Raw genomic sequence first — 14,952 nt, forward strand, 5'->3', positions numbered from 1 at the left:
CAGGCACACACCCCAGAGAAGTGTATCTAATCATTATGTAAACACATTCTCATTCTGTCAAACTGTACTCTCCAGTCAGATGAAGGGTTTTCATAGCAATTTAACAAAACAAACCTCCAGAACTGTGAACAGTTCTACTGAAATAGATGGGCATTAAGTTTTATATGATTAATGCAAGCACTTGTTTATGGACAAGTTAGAAACATTTTAAAGGTTTGGGTTTGAAAACCAGGGAAAGTTGGGGTTTAGGATTACAACTCCCAGCATTCCACATCTGGATGGAAGTATTCTGAGTGTTATAATCCAAATAATAATAATAATAATAACTTCCCCTGGTTCTGAAAATTTGTAAAAGAATGGTTGCATATACTCTACTTGCTCTTCAACAATATTCTCTATCCCAATAAGGGCACTCTCTCTTAGGAGTGAAATTGACAAGAGGGATATGAACCTACTAGTGAACTCATCCACTTTCATCACAGTATTTAGGACATAGCTTCATTTAGGAATCTGGAAAAATATGGCAGATGCATTCGATATTCTCTAAATGCTGCATTTGTAATTGCTACCACCTTTCCCCTCTCTATATTACACTGATACACCCCCAAGATGTTGATGGACTGCAATTCCCATTTATACCTATGCCAGCTAGGATCAGCAGGAGATACATCTCAACAGCATCTGGAAGGCTACATATTCCCTACCTCTCATTTATACAGTTAAGAAGCTTTGTTTTATGGATCATACCTAGCAGTGAGATCATTGCCATATCCCACAATGCTACAATTGTTCAAACATAGACTGAAGGTCAAGAATGTACAATGAATCTGAGACCTACTCAGGGATACAGATATTTACTGCCTCGGGTGGTGGTGGTTGTGTGCCTTCAAGTCATTTGTGAGTTATGGCAACACTAAGATGAATTTATCACGGTGCTTTCTTGGCAAGTTTCTTCAGAGGGGGTTTGCCATTGCCAGCCTCTGAGGCTGAGTGTGATTTGCCCAAGTTTGACCAATGGGTTTCCATGGTTGAGCTGGGATTCGAACCCTGGTCTCCAGAGTCATAGTCCAATGCTCAAACCACTGCCTGAGGTTGCCCTTAAGTTATTTCTGCTATGCTGTCCTCTTGCAAGCAGCAGCAGGAGGGAACAACACAATATTCTCCTTAAAAGTAGAAAAGGTGGGTAGACAAGGAACCTACACTGACACTGCTATGAAATACTTAAATTCTCCATCATAACCACAAGTAGCAGGAACTGTGTTGCACTCTAGATTTGCGCCTTAATTGCAATGAACTGGTTCAGGACCCCATGCTTTAGTGCAGATTCTGCTGCAAGTTAGATATGTAGATACATTCTCAGTAAGGAAAAGGTACAAACCATTGGCCTAGTCCTACTATAATGTATGTGTCCTACAGAGAATAGTTGAAGATTGCTTTTGTGTGTACATATACACTTGTATGTGTGCATACAGGAACCCACAGAAACCCACATACTTTCCTGCTAACAGGATGTCTCATCTTTGAAGTATTGTGGCCAACATGGAGCAAGACCTTAAACCCAGGAAGCTTGCAGCCCAGGCTCCCTACCTACTGACATCTCTGCCTCAAAATCAACTACCACAGAAGGAAAGGAAAGCATCCAAGCCCAACCCTTTATTACTATGCTGAGGCACTTCTGATAATCATTAAGTGGAGGAATGTGGAATGGTGTTGTAATAAATAAAAAGGAGAGAGGGAGATCTTGGGGATGGGAGCTGGTGTGACCACAGTCTTTCAGTAAGTACCTCAAGGGCATGGAGTAAAATCTACAAGGGGCAAAAAGTGAGGAACATGGGCCAGCAGTTTAGGGGGGCTTCCAGTGGACAATGAAGGAGAGGTTTGGCATCCACACATTAAGAGGTTTCTAGCACGGATAGACAACCTGAGTGGCATCTCCAGGTGGCAGGGAACTGCAAGACCTAAGAAGACAGATGGCCTAAGTTCTCCTATCCCAGACCAGAGAAATGGCCAGGTTGAATCTGTGCGGTAGAAGCAAAGGGTCTGATTACAGTGGCCCTTACCCTTGTCAAGTACAAGGCAACAAGAAACTGCTCCCATTCGAACTTGTTGTGAGTGTGTAGTGGAGGAGCAGTCCACCCCCAAAGTGCAGAACATCTGGGCATTTCGACAAAGGCCCCGGAGTGGCACCATCGTGGAGACAGCCATTCCTGGACAGGCACAGAACTCCCTTTTAAGCTTCTTGTGGTCCCTTCTTGAGGCCAAAAAAACTGGAGGAACGGGGAGGTGGTGCAATGAGCATTGGGGCTTGGTTCTTGTGGGTTATCTTGATCTGAAAATGTACAGAAGAGCACATGCCAATACATGAGGAGACTTCATATGACCATGGAGCACAGCAAACATCTATGAAACACAGCTATTGCTACTGGTTTCCTCTCTTTTTGATCAAGCTCCCAGATCAGTGCAAGAAGGTTGTGCAAACCTCTAAAAATAATAATTATAAGAACACTGTTCCCAAAAACCACCCTATCCTTAGCAATGAATACATCCTAGCTTTGGGACCTGCCAGGTGCAACACACTAGAAGGCCTAAGATAGGCTAGTTTCAGCCTAGGGCTCCAGTAAGGAAACCCAAAGGAAACCTTAGAAATGGCCCTACTAGGAGCTTACCGTGCATGGTGCTTGCATCCATGGTTCTCCATCAATCTGCATGGGGAGATGCTTGAGGGTTCTGCAAAAGGGAGAGAAAACTAGAATGAGAGCTTGGAGAAGGCACAGCCTTGGAGAGGGTATTCATTCCACTATTTGAAGAATAAATTCAGCAAATTATGATACTTAAACAGTCAGTGGCTGTTTTAAGGACTGATTTCCTACTGGGTCTAGTTTTGGTTTAAGGACCTTCAAATATTAGTATAATTCTTCTTACAACAGCTTGTAAGACAGGTTAGGATTTCTGTCCCCATATTGTGAATGAGAATCTGAGGGATAATGGCTGGTCTAATATAACTCACTAGACTTGACTCAACTGAGCCAGCTCAGCACCTAATGATACTTCCTGAGTGGCATTCAGTTGCTATTGATGGATATGAATTCTGCTTATGGATAGACGTACTGCCGCTGTAACCGCTCTTCCCTCAGAGCTTAGTAACAGAAGGCACCCGCAAGGAGAAGGCGAGAGGGCCGGGGTCGCCTCCGCCCCGCGGGTGTCCTCGAAGGCATCCGCGAGGAGAAGGTGAGAGGGCTGGGGTCACCTCCACCCCGCGGGTGCCCTCAAAGGCACCCACAAGGAGAAGGTGAGAGGGCCGGGGTTGCCTCCGCCCCGCGGGTGTCCTCAAAGGCACCGCGAGGAGAAGGCGAGAGGGCCGGGGTCGCCTCCTCCCCTCACCTCACCCCGCGGGTGCCCTCGAAGGCACCCACAAGGAGAAGGCGAGAGGGCCGGGGTCGCCTCCGCCCCGCGGGTGTCCTCGAAGGCACCCGCGAGGAGAAGGTGAGAGGGCTGGGGTCACCTCCACCCCGCGGGTGTCCTCGAAGGCACCCGCGAGGAGAAGGTGAGAGGGCTGGGGTCACCTCCACCCCGCGGGTGTCCTCGAAGGCACCCGCGAGGAGAAGGCGAGAGGGCCGGGGTCGCCTCCTCCCCTCCCCTCGCCCCGCGGGTGCCCTCGAAGGCACCCGTGAGGAGAAGGCGAGAGGGCTGGGGTCGCCTCCACCCTGTGGGTGCCCTCGAAGGCACCCGTGAGGAGAAGGCAAAAGGGCCGGGACTACAAACCCCAGTGGCCTTTGCGACTGGAAGTCCCGCCGCTTCTTCCCCGGTGGCCTCCCTGATTGGTTGAGAGGCTGGGAAGGGGCGGGACATCTGGCTGCAAAGTCCGCTGGGGCTTGTAGGCAGTCAAAAGTCCCGCCCCTTCCTCGCCTCCCATTTGAATCCGCGTTCAATCCAACTTTGATCGATTTCTCTAGCTAAAATCCGAATCAGCGGTGGATAACCTGGGTTATCCTGACACCACTTTTCCAGTTTTTTTTTTTTTTGCAGCTGCCGTGTTGGATCCGTGGCAAATTAATGGGAACGACAAGAGTGTCCGAATTGGAGGAGGAGCAATGTTCAAGGAGCTGTCGCAGGGTTGTCACCACCTTTGTTCCTTCCTAGCATTCCCGGCGCCATTTCCCCCCATTCACATAGCCTTTTCCTGGTGGTGTGTACATCTTTTTTTTTTAAAAAAAAGAAAGTTAAACAGGGTTTTTTGGAGAGGAAGGGAAAAGAAAGGAAAGAGGAGAAGGTATATGGAGAAAGGGAGGCTGGCGAAACTTTTTGTGAGTGGAAAGGAAAAAGAGAGAGAGAGAGAGAAAACCCAAAACCCTGAACGTGGCTCCTGCATCCAGCCTTGTTTCCTTTTTTGAGACAGAAAAGGGGTGGCTGGCTGCTGCATGCTGGGGTGGTTTGAAGAAGAAGGGTACCCCTGCTCAGGAGGAGACCTATGGAGGCCAGGAGCCTCCTCACTCAGGCTCTCCTCAGCTTTGTGGGGGATTACTGGGAAGGAAATGCCTTCCCCCAAATCCGTCTGAGGCAGGAATGCTGGACCTGAGGCTCTTGCTCACGAGGAGCCCCATTGGGTTGCAAGTGGGTGCCTCTTTCTGCCTTGGAAAACCCTGAGGCTCCCAACGGTAATAAAAGGGCCTTAGACTGCCTAAGCACGCCCCCCCCCCAAAAATTAAAGGGAGGAATGCTAAGAAATACAGGTCCCTCTCTCTTTATGTACTTATCCAACCCCTCAACCTTTTTTCTCTTCAAATTCCCCACAGAACCATCCTTCTCTCCCTCTCTTTGCAAATAATAATAATAATAATAATAATAATAATAATAAATATTCAAATGTGTAAAACTTTATTTTTTAAAAAAAAAAGAAGAAAAACTGGTTTTTTTGGATGGGGGAAAGAAAGGAAATAGGAGAAGGGATATGGAGAAAGGGAGGATGTTGAAAACCTTTTGTGAAAAAGAGAAAGAGAGGGAGAGAGAGAGAGAAACCCCAGAACCCTGAATGTGGCTCCTGCATCCAGCCTTGTTTCCTTTTTTGAGACAGAAAAGGGGTGGCTGGCTGCTACATATTGGGGTGGTTTGTAGAAGAAGGGGGGATAAGAAGAAGGGGGGATTAGACATCACTGTGACGTCTAATCGCCTAAGCGCTTGAGTGACAGCTTTAAAAAATGATTCCAGAAAGGCAATGGGAACAGGGAACAAAAAAAAAAGTGTCAAAATACAACGGAGAAATATCAATGGGAATGAGGACATGGGTGAAGAAAAATCGAGTCCGTTTGCTCCCTTTTGTAATGGGAACAATGGACCTGATTCGAATACAACTCGTAAACTTGATCTGATCCAGACTCGCAGCGATATACGTCGCTTTATATGCCCAGTGGGAATGGGGCCTGTAAGAGGAAGAGAATCCCCCGTTTGATGGCCGCCTACTTACCGCAGTATGATCTCTGAGCACTTGGCGAGCCGTTTGCCTGCACTCTTCAGTCCTGTGTAAATTTGCCCCATCTCAATCACACCCTCCAGGCCTACCACCTCCATCCGCCGATCACCCAGATCTGGAGGGGAATTGAAAGGAGAAAAGTTGAATATATTTGAAGTATCTCCAGCAGAGTTATTCTCCTCAGGCAGACTGTATCTGGATAGTTCAAGTGTTATTAGACATATGATCAGCCTGGCCCTTCCCACCCAGACTGCCACTTAAAGAATCTCAGGCCATTCCTACTTTCTGTCTCAAGCTGCATTGTCCTTTTTCTTGACATCCACTGACTCACCTGAATAGCCCAACCCACCTGGTCCCTTTCTCTCAGCTCACCTTGTACACAGTTTTTCAGGGTTTCAGCATCAGTGATGACCTGGGGCTGTGCTGCTCCACCTGCTGTGCTTCGTGCTGCTGCCTCTCCCAAAGGTCTTTTGGTCTCACCCCAGAGGTTGGAGCCACCATGCATGCTGGGAATGTTGAGCATGGCTACTCCAGAAAGTGCTCCGCTGAGGTCAATGGGCTGTCCGCAGCACTTAGTGAGGAATATGTGTGGGAAAAGAAGTTGAGTGATCAGGTAACTGGCTGTTGAAATAATAAAATCTCTACAGCCCTGAGAAGTTGTTCAAGGCCCAGAGCTCCAGTTCTGCCCAACGCAGGACTGGTTGGACAGAGGATGCATTATGAAGCTCCAGGGGAGAGGTGAGGAACTTGTATCCCTCCAAATATCATTGGACAGCTACTACCACTGCCAGCTAGGATGGGCAATGGTCCAGATAATGGGGGTTGGAGTCCCAACAACAACTGGTGGGCCACAAGCTCCCCAGCTGTTCTTATAGGAAGTAAGATGCAAGGGTGACATTAAAGAAAAAAGTAAGGGTGTCCAAACCCACCTGGGCTGCTACCATATCGGGAAGCCATAATTACAATTTTGCAATGGTTGAGGTAGCTTGTTGCTATCCATTGGCTTGAGAAAGGCATGTTGCACATGCTCCAAGATAAGATATCTTACAAGGGGCTGGACCTGGTCATGGCATCCACTGTTGCTAAAATGAATCTATCTATAGCAGCAGTCACTGCACAGAACAGAGGAAGCAAGCTCCCATCAATCCTGATCACAAGCTGCTCATATGAAGGGATGCAAAGAAGATAGCTCACCTCCACAGACAGACACTCCTTGAGCTTTTTGCATGTAGCAAAGATAGTTTCAGAGGTGGCAAATTCAAAATACCAGAGCTTGTTCTTCATCCTGTTCAGGAAAAAGGCAGTACCAAAAACAATAAGCTGCCCAATCTACCAGCTTAAAAACCCAGTCCCACTGACTCCATGGGGTACCACCTCCTCCCTATAGGTCCAGATGCTTCACCAGTCAAATGGTGGCCACCATACATGCTTCTAGGGTGAGGATAATGCAGTGATGCTACAGAGGCAAGGGGCTTTCAGAATAAGAGATTTCTGTACACTTAGATCTTAAATGTGACAGAGAAGGCTGGATTCTGAGCAGCAAAACAAACTTTCAAGAAGATGCTGGTGAGACACCAGCACACAGGTCAGTGGCTTCTGCCATTTTGTACTAACCTGCTATTGAACTTCTCTGGATATTTCTCCCTCATGACATGGAATCGGTGGGCAATGGAGGCATCCTGGAAAAAGGAGTGATTATAGAAAATCAAAATGTATCAGGTGCTTCACAAAGATGAGAAGCTGACTGAGCAGCCAGGGCAAAAATGGGATGGAAGGGTGTGTCCCATGCAGCTCCCACAGGACAACCCTCTAACGTCCTCTCTATCCTTCCATTCTTCAACTCCCCAGTTCTCAAACTCTCCAGTTCCCTACACATCTTTTTTATTGCAACTGCCCTCCATTCTCCCTTTCCCTATACACTAGCTCCCCCAACCCAGTATCCTCCAGATATATTGGTCTACAACCTCCATCATCTCTGGACAGAAATTACAGGAGTTGTAGTCCAATACATGAGAAGAGTGTTGCAAAAAAAAGGGAGGGGGATAATCTTTATATCTAGTTGTTGTTGTGTGCCTTTGTGTCATTTCCAACTTATGACAACTTAACCTATCATAGGGGTTTCTTGAAAAGATTTGTTCACAATGAATTTGCATTTGCCTTCCTCTGAGTTTGAGAGAGTGTGACTTGGCCAGAATCACCCAATGGGCTTCCATTGCTTAGCAGGAATTCAAACTTTGGTCTATAGCATCTAGGTTTAGCTACTTAAAACATCTGTTTCACTCTGTGATCTTCAGTACAGTAAAATACTATCAAGAGCGCAAACTTCACTGGTCTTGTTTCTAACCAATATATACAGTGGGGAGACAGACATGAACAATCAGACTTATTTTTGACATTTGTATTCCCTTTCCCTCTCCATACTTACTACACCAATGGAGAAATAGTTGTTGATAATCTCATAGGGAACAGGATCACCTTTCTCATCAGGATTGTCAGGCATCACCTGCACTGACCAGCGGTCCATTTGCAGCACGCTGCTTGCCTCAATATCTTTCAGTATTTTCACTAGATTCTCACCATCATAACCTAAGCAGAAAGAGATACATCAGATAGAAAGCATGAAAAAGGACATGGGTCTATCACTGATTTTTTGAGGAAAGTGGGGGGGGGGGGAGGAGGAGGGAAGCAGGAGCCCAATCTGACCTTTTCAGACCCTCAAAATGTTACTTTTTGGGACACTGACTCCTAGACTCCACTAGCAAGCATGACCACTAGAAACTGTTGTCCAAAAACAGCTAACTCTTCCAGGCTCTATATTTCTGGCCATAGACTCTTCCACCTTGACTATCTCCATCTTGACCAAGAATCAATCAAGAAGAAACTGACATACATAGCCATGCAGCTCAGGCTACTTCTTCCATATTTTCCATCTCATTTATTACAGGCTAAATTCCCATGTGCGTGTGTGTGTGTGTGTGTGTGTGTATAACATTGCTACTAGTTAAGAACAAGATTAAGGCACAATAGAAAGCACTTATGTTACACAATCAGACTGTCAGAAAGTTTTTAAAAATGAAGGCAGCTTTCTTATATACATGTTACTATGCTTTTATTTCTTCTCTTTGTATCTCATCCTTTCCCCAAGAAGCTCAGAAAAATATCCTCCTCACAACAGTCTTCTGAGGCAATGTATGTGGGTGAATAATCCTTCTGGCTGAGTGGCAATGTGAGGCCAGATTCTCCAAACACAGGTCCATCATCTACCTATGGCCTCATGTTAGACTTGACAGGTTATTAGTAAATGAGTTACGTACTGGTACTTTGAGCTCAAAATTGGAGAAGCTGATTTCTTTTTTAAAGGGACCCACAGCACATGGCTCATACTTAAAGGCTAAAACCTCAGCAAAGAATCCAAGTGAATCAGTTAAACTGACACCAGGTCACTTTCCATGCTGTCATTAAATGAATTCACTGGCCATAGTCAGAAAAAAGTGTCTGTCTAAACAGTCTTCGATAAGACAAGCAGGGAAAAAAACACTCAGTGGATAAACTGGATGGAGTCGGAGTGTCCAGAAGGAGGAGAGAGGCTGAACTAGAGCAGAGTATTGGGACTTACTCACCTCCTCCCCAACGAAGGCAGCGGGCCAGATCATTGCCAGTTCCCAGAGGCAGCACAGCCACTGGGGGCCGACTTGGTAGGTTGGCTTTATCTGAAAAGAAAAGGAGCAAAAACAATCTGTGCATAACTTGCTAATTTGTATACCAGATCTTGATTTACCTTACAACAGAGTCAGGAATCCTTTTTCACCTCAAGGGCTGAATAGGTTCTGGGCAAGCACATCAGGGATAGCATGCAAGACATACAAGGGGTAGAGATAGAGAAGCATATCCTAAAGTGAGCTAAACAACCCCTAATGTGATTGCCCCCACCCCATCCACTTTCACACACAGCCCTTCTCCCCATATTGCACACTACAATGTAGCTTTAAAATTCCTCCACTGGTGACAATGAAGATTTGTTCAAAGCAGGGATCAGCAAATTTCTGGGATTAGGAGGCTGCAGTGATTTCCATCCAAGGTACTTGTGGAGGATTGCACATTCCTAAGACATTTTTTAAATTAAAAAATCACACACACACTGCCCATGCCTTATGGAAGTGTGAGAAGCAATTTGCCATGTTCTGGGATATTTCATATTGGGGAGAAAAAGCTTTTCCTGGCCCTAAAATGTGCTAGGGAAAACATGGGAAGAAATTGCACCTCATAACTTCTAGAAGGTGTTTGGAGCACATTCTGAGGCATTTTAAAAAATGGGATCCCTAGGGGCCACATGCAGCCTGTGGAATGTAGTTTCCCTATCCCTGGTTTACAGTCTCACTGCAATCAGGAAAGGGCAATTTTTTCAAAGGGGGTTGCAGCACTGGGGATAGGAAGGCTAGCCATTACCCACCACTATCACCCTAATGCCCCCTATGTTGCAGTTACTCTTATTCTTTTTTTTTTTGAGAGTAAGGAAAGATAATTTGTTATTTGAAAGGAAGCTGGCAGGCCAGATGGGAACCTCCTGTGAGCCAGTTATGACCTAAAGGCTGGAGAGTTCCCAACCTTGCAGTACAACAGAAATCTGTTTTGAGTATTTAAAAAAGAAATAAAAAAGTCACATTTTCACATATTTAAAATGTTAGCTGACTATAAAGTACTGTGGAAAACAGATACATTACCAGCCCTTTCAAGTGATTCTGGTGATTTAATGCTAAAACCAAGCTTGTGAATTGGCTTTCTATCATGACAAGGGAAATGTAAGCCTATGGAATCTCAAAAGCCCTACCAGCCTTGTGAGTTGGGAGATGATATAGAAATACCTTAAATAAAAAGTAAAATAAATACCAATTGCATCCAAGATCCAGCCCACAGTGCCATCACCACCACAAACTAGGATACGGAAATCTGGTACATCTCGGAAAAAATTCAGCCTGGGGCAAAATACAGACATATACACACACCAAACAGTTTAGCACCCAATTCTAGAGATGTCTCTTAGACCTAAATCACAGTCACCCTACTACAGTGGGCCTTTCAAATTCACTGGGGTTAGGGGTGCCCGTGAAAGTAGAAAAACTGTAAATAAAAACCCACTGTTACCTCTCTAGGAATCTCTAGGTCTTCCAGCACAACTCTTATGACCAACACCAGGTGGAAGCTGACCATAAAATCTCTCTGGAGGGCCTACAAATGCTTTAAAAAGTGTTTTCTCTAGGAATCTCTAGGTCCTCCAACATGACTCTATAATCAACTTCTGGCAGAGTCCTGCTGGAGGAGAGATTCCTAGAGAACACATAATCAAATCCACAAATAATCAAATCTGGAAAAGTCAAAACCATGAGTGCGGAGAGCCAACTGTATAGTCATATAATTTCTCCAGGTCTGGTGGTACCCTCCCATACCCAGTTCTCCTTGGCATATTCCTTTAATCCTTAAAGCATACAGAAAGACATAAAACACAGAAAGTGTTCAATTGATAAACATGGTAGACATATGTCACAGTTCAAATGAGCTCACCCAGGACTAGGGCCACCCTTCAATAAGTTGTAGACCTGCCGTGGATTGAGGAGATACTGAAATTTACGCAGCACTCTGCCGATGAGATAAGACAAAAATGGACAATTAGAAACCAGCAAAAATTCTAACAGGCTAATAGACTCTACCAGAACACCAACCAAAACACCATTTGGAAAGGACTCCAGATGAGCAAATCCCTTAATGGAGATCAGACCTCGGACCCCAAGCCCTTCCAATTGGCTCTCAGCAGCCCTACCAAAAGTTACTCTTAATGTGGCAGAAGGATTGCCCACCAATAAAAAGAAAGAAGTTTTCTACGCCAGCAGAAAGATTCGAAACTTAGATTTCTTATACTGTACAATGCCTGATTCATTCAACTAATGAAATGTCTCAAAAAAGAAAAAAAGATTTTTAATAAGCCTTGTAACTGTTGCCTTGTTCAAGCCCTCCAAAAGCAAACCTGGTGTTGACTGTAGGACATGGGTCCATGAAGAATGCATACTTTTAGCCTCCCCACCCATACTGATACAGACCCTAATCCCCTCTCACCTCTCTCCCTGTTTCCCACCACTCTTGGGATTGACAAAGACAAGCAAGGGGTGAGTGTCAGGCACGGGGATGATCTGTGGAAAGAGGGATGGAAACAAGAAAAAGTTTGGAAATACAGCTTGGTGAATGGCCAAATTCAGTTGCTACTGCTGTGGCAAGCAAATAGCAGTAGGGTTCAGCAATGAGGCATGAGTGGAGAAACAGGTGTATATGTTTGGCAGGAATTCTACAACAGGAATTGGAATCCCTGAGCACTCAACTCCACTGTTTCTCTTCCCTGTGAGTCTTTTTTTTTCAAATAGATCTATGGACCTCAAGACACATCTGACAACTCTAAACATCACCATGGGCATGTATGCAAGACAAAGCATAAACCAGATTTAACAGTCAGGGTTTTATTTCCATTCTCTTATCTCCACCACTCTTGGGAATATTAATCCTGCAAACTTCTAGGGATTCTTAACTGTTATTTTGCAGCATCTCTCATGAAACATGTGTTCCCAGGGGTCCTCAGTGGAATCAACCAGAAAAACAAGTTTAATGACATGAGGCAATGGAACCCTCTGATCCAACATATCTGCTAAGGATATGGCTAAGGGTTTTATTTGCTGCTCCTAAATCACCGGAGCATTTACTCACTCTGGAGCACTTCAAACCAGCAGGAAAAGCCTCCTTTTCAAAGGCAAAGACATATGTGAGCGAGGTCATTGGCAGAGTGCCAAATCAGATATGACATGCAAGTAAGAATGAAACTCTACTCCCTAAGTAGATTCTTTAACAATAAAATAAAATAAAATAAAATAAAATAAAAACAAAAGCAGCCTCTAACTGCTGCTGATATAAACAAAGTGCAAACAGGTTGAGTATCCTTTATCTGAAAATCTGAATCCAAAATGCTCCAAAATCCAAATCTTTTTTCATAGGTGGCTGAGATAATGACAGCTGTGCTTTGTGATGGTTCAGTGTACTTTGTTTCATGCACAACATGATTTGAAGTATTATATAAAATTACCTTCAGGCTAGGAATGTAAGGTGTATATGAAACATAAATGAATTTCATGTTTAGACTCGTGTCCCATCTCCAAGATATCATTATATTTATGCAAATATTCCAAAATTTGAAAACATCCAAAATTCAAAACACTTCTGGTCTCAAGCATTTCAGATAAGAGACACTCAGTTTGTAGGAGAAGGACCTGCTAAGTCCAGTTTTCTGCTACCTTGCATCCTGTAGATATGCTGGACTACAGCTCCATCACCATCTGCCAGCAATTATTACATTGGCTGAGAATGATGGGAGTTGTCTGGAGGGCATCTGGTAAGGCAGTGATGGGGAATGTAGTGGGAGGGGAAGGCTGGTTCAACCCCTTCACCTCTGGTAATTTTTTTAGCATTAAAATTGATTCATCCAAAGTTGTTCTCCATCCATGGTGAGACAGAAGGTAGAAAAGTATGAAAAACCTTTCCCTCTGCAGGTGAAAAAGAAGTTATTGGAAAGGGAGGCTGATGGCAAAAACAGTTAGATAGAAAAGGCTAAGCAGTCTTTCTCCATATTTCCTCTGCTTAAACTCTCAAACACAAAAGTCTATTTTTGTTCATGCTTTGTTTTTAAAAAGGCAGTTGACTGTGTGCAACCTCTAGTTTCATTCAGCTCAAGCAGGCAAGCTGTAGCTCAAAATTTAACAGCTTTTCAAATCTAGAGTGGAGGAGTTTCAATATGCAAGGATTAAATTATTATGTCTCTAAATTGCAGGTAAAACCTATGGCAACTGAATATTCTGTTCTAGTATATTTCTATTAACAGCTCTCACATGTGGTGGAAATAGTGCATGAAACACAGGAAGACATTCAAAGGTTTTTCCACTTTTTATATGGAAAAACAATCTGAGAACAAGGAAAACTTTTACCCATTGTTTGACCTTTCTTCCTTTGCTAACAGGTTGGGTGACTAAGTGCTAATCAGGGTACCAGAGCACGGAAACATAATTTTGGGGCTACAATTCCTAGAAACTTTTCAATCAGCATTGCTATAAGAAGAGGGAGGCAAGAGGTTGGTGGCAACACTCTCCTTTTTCTCCCACACTTACCCGCAATGCCTGGCCCTCAGGGGTGGTAAACGGCTGAGCTGGCTCTTCTGAAGGTGTCCCACACAGTCCATTCTTCTGGCTGTTCTGACGCTCCTGGAACACCAAAGGGACAAGAATCAGTTGGTAGAAGAAGAACCTGCGTATCATCTTGCTTTGAGGGAAAGCTCCAAAGTTCATAACATGGAAGTTACTTTTTTGGACTGCAACTCCCAAAACCATTGGCTTCACTAGCTAAGTGATTCTAGGAACTACTATCCACCCAAAAAAGTAACAGTCCTAAGCTATAGATTCAAATGCTTGAGACAGGTCCTGAAACAGAAGGCCCACTCTTTTTGTGGCTCCATTTCCAGAACCTCTTTCCCCTTGGGGGGAACTTGTGCATCCTCTGGTACTGACACACATGCCTGTCGTCAAAGCAAATGCCCCATCTATGTTTCAGGTGGCCAGACTCTCAGCTCTGAGCCCTCATCTGGTTAGTTGATTAAAAAATAGTTCAGCATTTTATTGTATTACATAACTGATCTCTGTTTTTGATAAAGATGAACTTCTGCTAAAAGATGTGGAAAAAAAAAGACTTTGTGACTGACAATGTTCCATCTGTTAGTTTATGATTGACACTGGAGCCAATTACTGTTGCTCGACCTCAAAAAAAAAAACCACAAGGTTTTTCTTGATCCTTAGGAAAAAAGGTCTGTGTGTCTCAAAATGCACAGTGTATATAATCTCAGTAGTAGTTCAAGGTTTTTTTCCTTGAACTACAGCTTAGACTGCTGTAGCTCAAGAAAACTTTCCATGTTCAGTTTATTCATTTTGGCAAATTAAACCCCTTGCTCTCACCAGCACAACAGGATAGATTGCTGAGGGTGGCAGGATATGGTCTTTGAGGATCCCACAATCACAGGCTGTAGGCATGAGAGGCAGACACTCATCATGGATCTAGGGAGAACAGTGAGGGATTGGCATGTTTCTCAGAGCTCTTCCACTACCAAGTTGGACCCATCACAAGCAGGAGGAGAGTGCAGAGGCATCACCTCTTCCCTTCCCAGCCTCTGGCACACCAATTTAGGATCATTGTTGTGACCTTGCCCTCTGTGCCATGAAGTAAGGCAAAGATATGCATCATTTGCAACTGATAATGTTAAATGTTGGGCTACAACCACTAGATTTAACATTTCACTCAATAGCAATTTTAAAAACTGGCAGCTACTTATCAAGTTACATTCTCTGTTCTCTTTCTTATATTAGATATTTAAATGGCCTGATAGTTTCCTCAGCCTCATCATCTCCAAC

The 14,952-nt window shown here is 44.3% G+C and overlaps 1 protein-coding gene across 3 annotated transcripts in view; it reads right to left on the reverse strand.

The window, feature by feature from the left end:
- Nucleotides 1-14,952, reverse strand: part of DGKA (diacylglycerol kinase alpha) — a 75,636-nt gene that overhangs the window by 6,109 nt on the left and 54,575 nt on the right. For 2 of the 3 annotated variants that reach the window (XM_089477317.1, XM_089477326.1), the window contains exons 12-24: nt 14,500-14,598; nt 13,663-13,755; nt 11,576-11,649; nt 11,027-11,101; nt 10,355-10,440; nt 9,088-9,177; nt 7,893-8,053; nt 7,082-7,146; nt 6,662-6,752; nt 5,840-6,038; nt 5,462-5,582; nt 2,667-2,727; nt 839-2,329 (exon numbers count right to left, since the gene is read on the reverse strand). In XM_089477317.1, the coding sequence (XP_089333443.1) occupies nt 2,231-2,329; nt 2,667-2,727; nt 5,462-5,582; nt 5,840-6,038; nt 6,662-6,752; nt 7,082-7,146; nt 7,893-8,053; nt 9,088-9,177; nt 10,355-10,440; nt 11,027-11,101; nt 11,576-11,649; nt 13,663-13,755; nt 14,500-14,598 (1,314 nt within the window). In that variant the 3' untranslated portion in view covers nt 839-2,230. Of the gene's footprint in view, nt 1-838; nt 2,330-2,666; nt 2,728-5,461; nt 5,583-5,839; nt 6,039-6,661; nt 6,753-7,081; nt 7,147-7,892; nt 8,054-9,087; nt 9,178-10,354; nt 10,441-11,026; nt 11,102-11,575; nt 11,650-13,662; nt 13,756-14,499; nt 14,599-14,952 lie in introns of those variants that run through there. The other variant, XR_016271749.1, reaches the window with a different exon arrangement.

This window comes from Sceloporus occidentalis, unplaced genomic scaffold, assembly GCF_023333645.1.
Source record: "Sceloporus occidentalis isolate IW3139 unplaced genomic scaffold, rSceOcc1.0.p SCAF_1, whole genome shotgun sequence".
Lineage (NCBI taxonomy): Eukaryota > Metazoa > Chordata > Lepidosauria > Squamata > Phrynosomatidae > Sceloporus > Sceloporus occidentalis.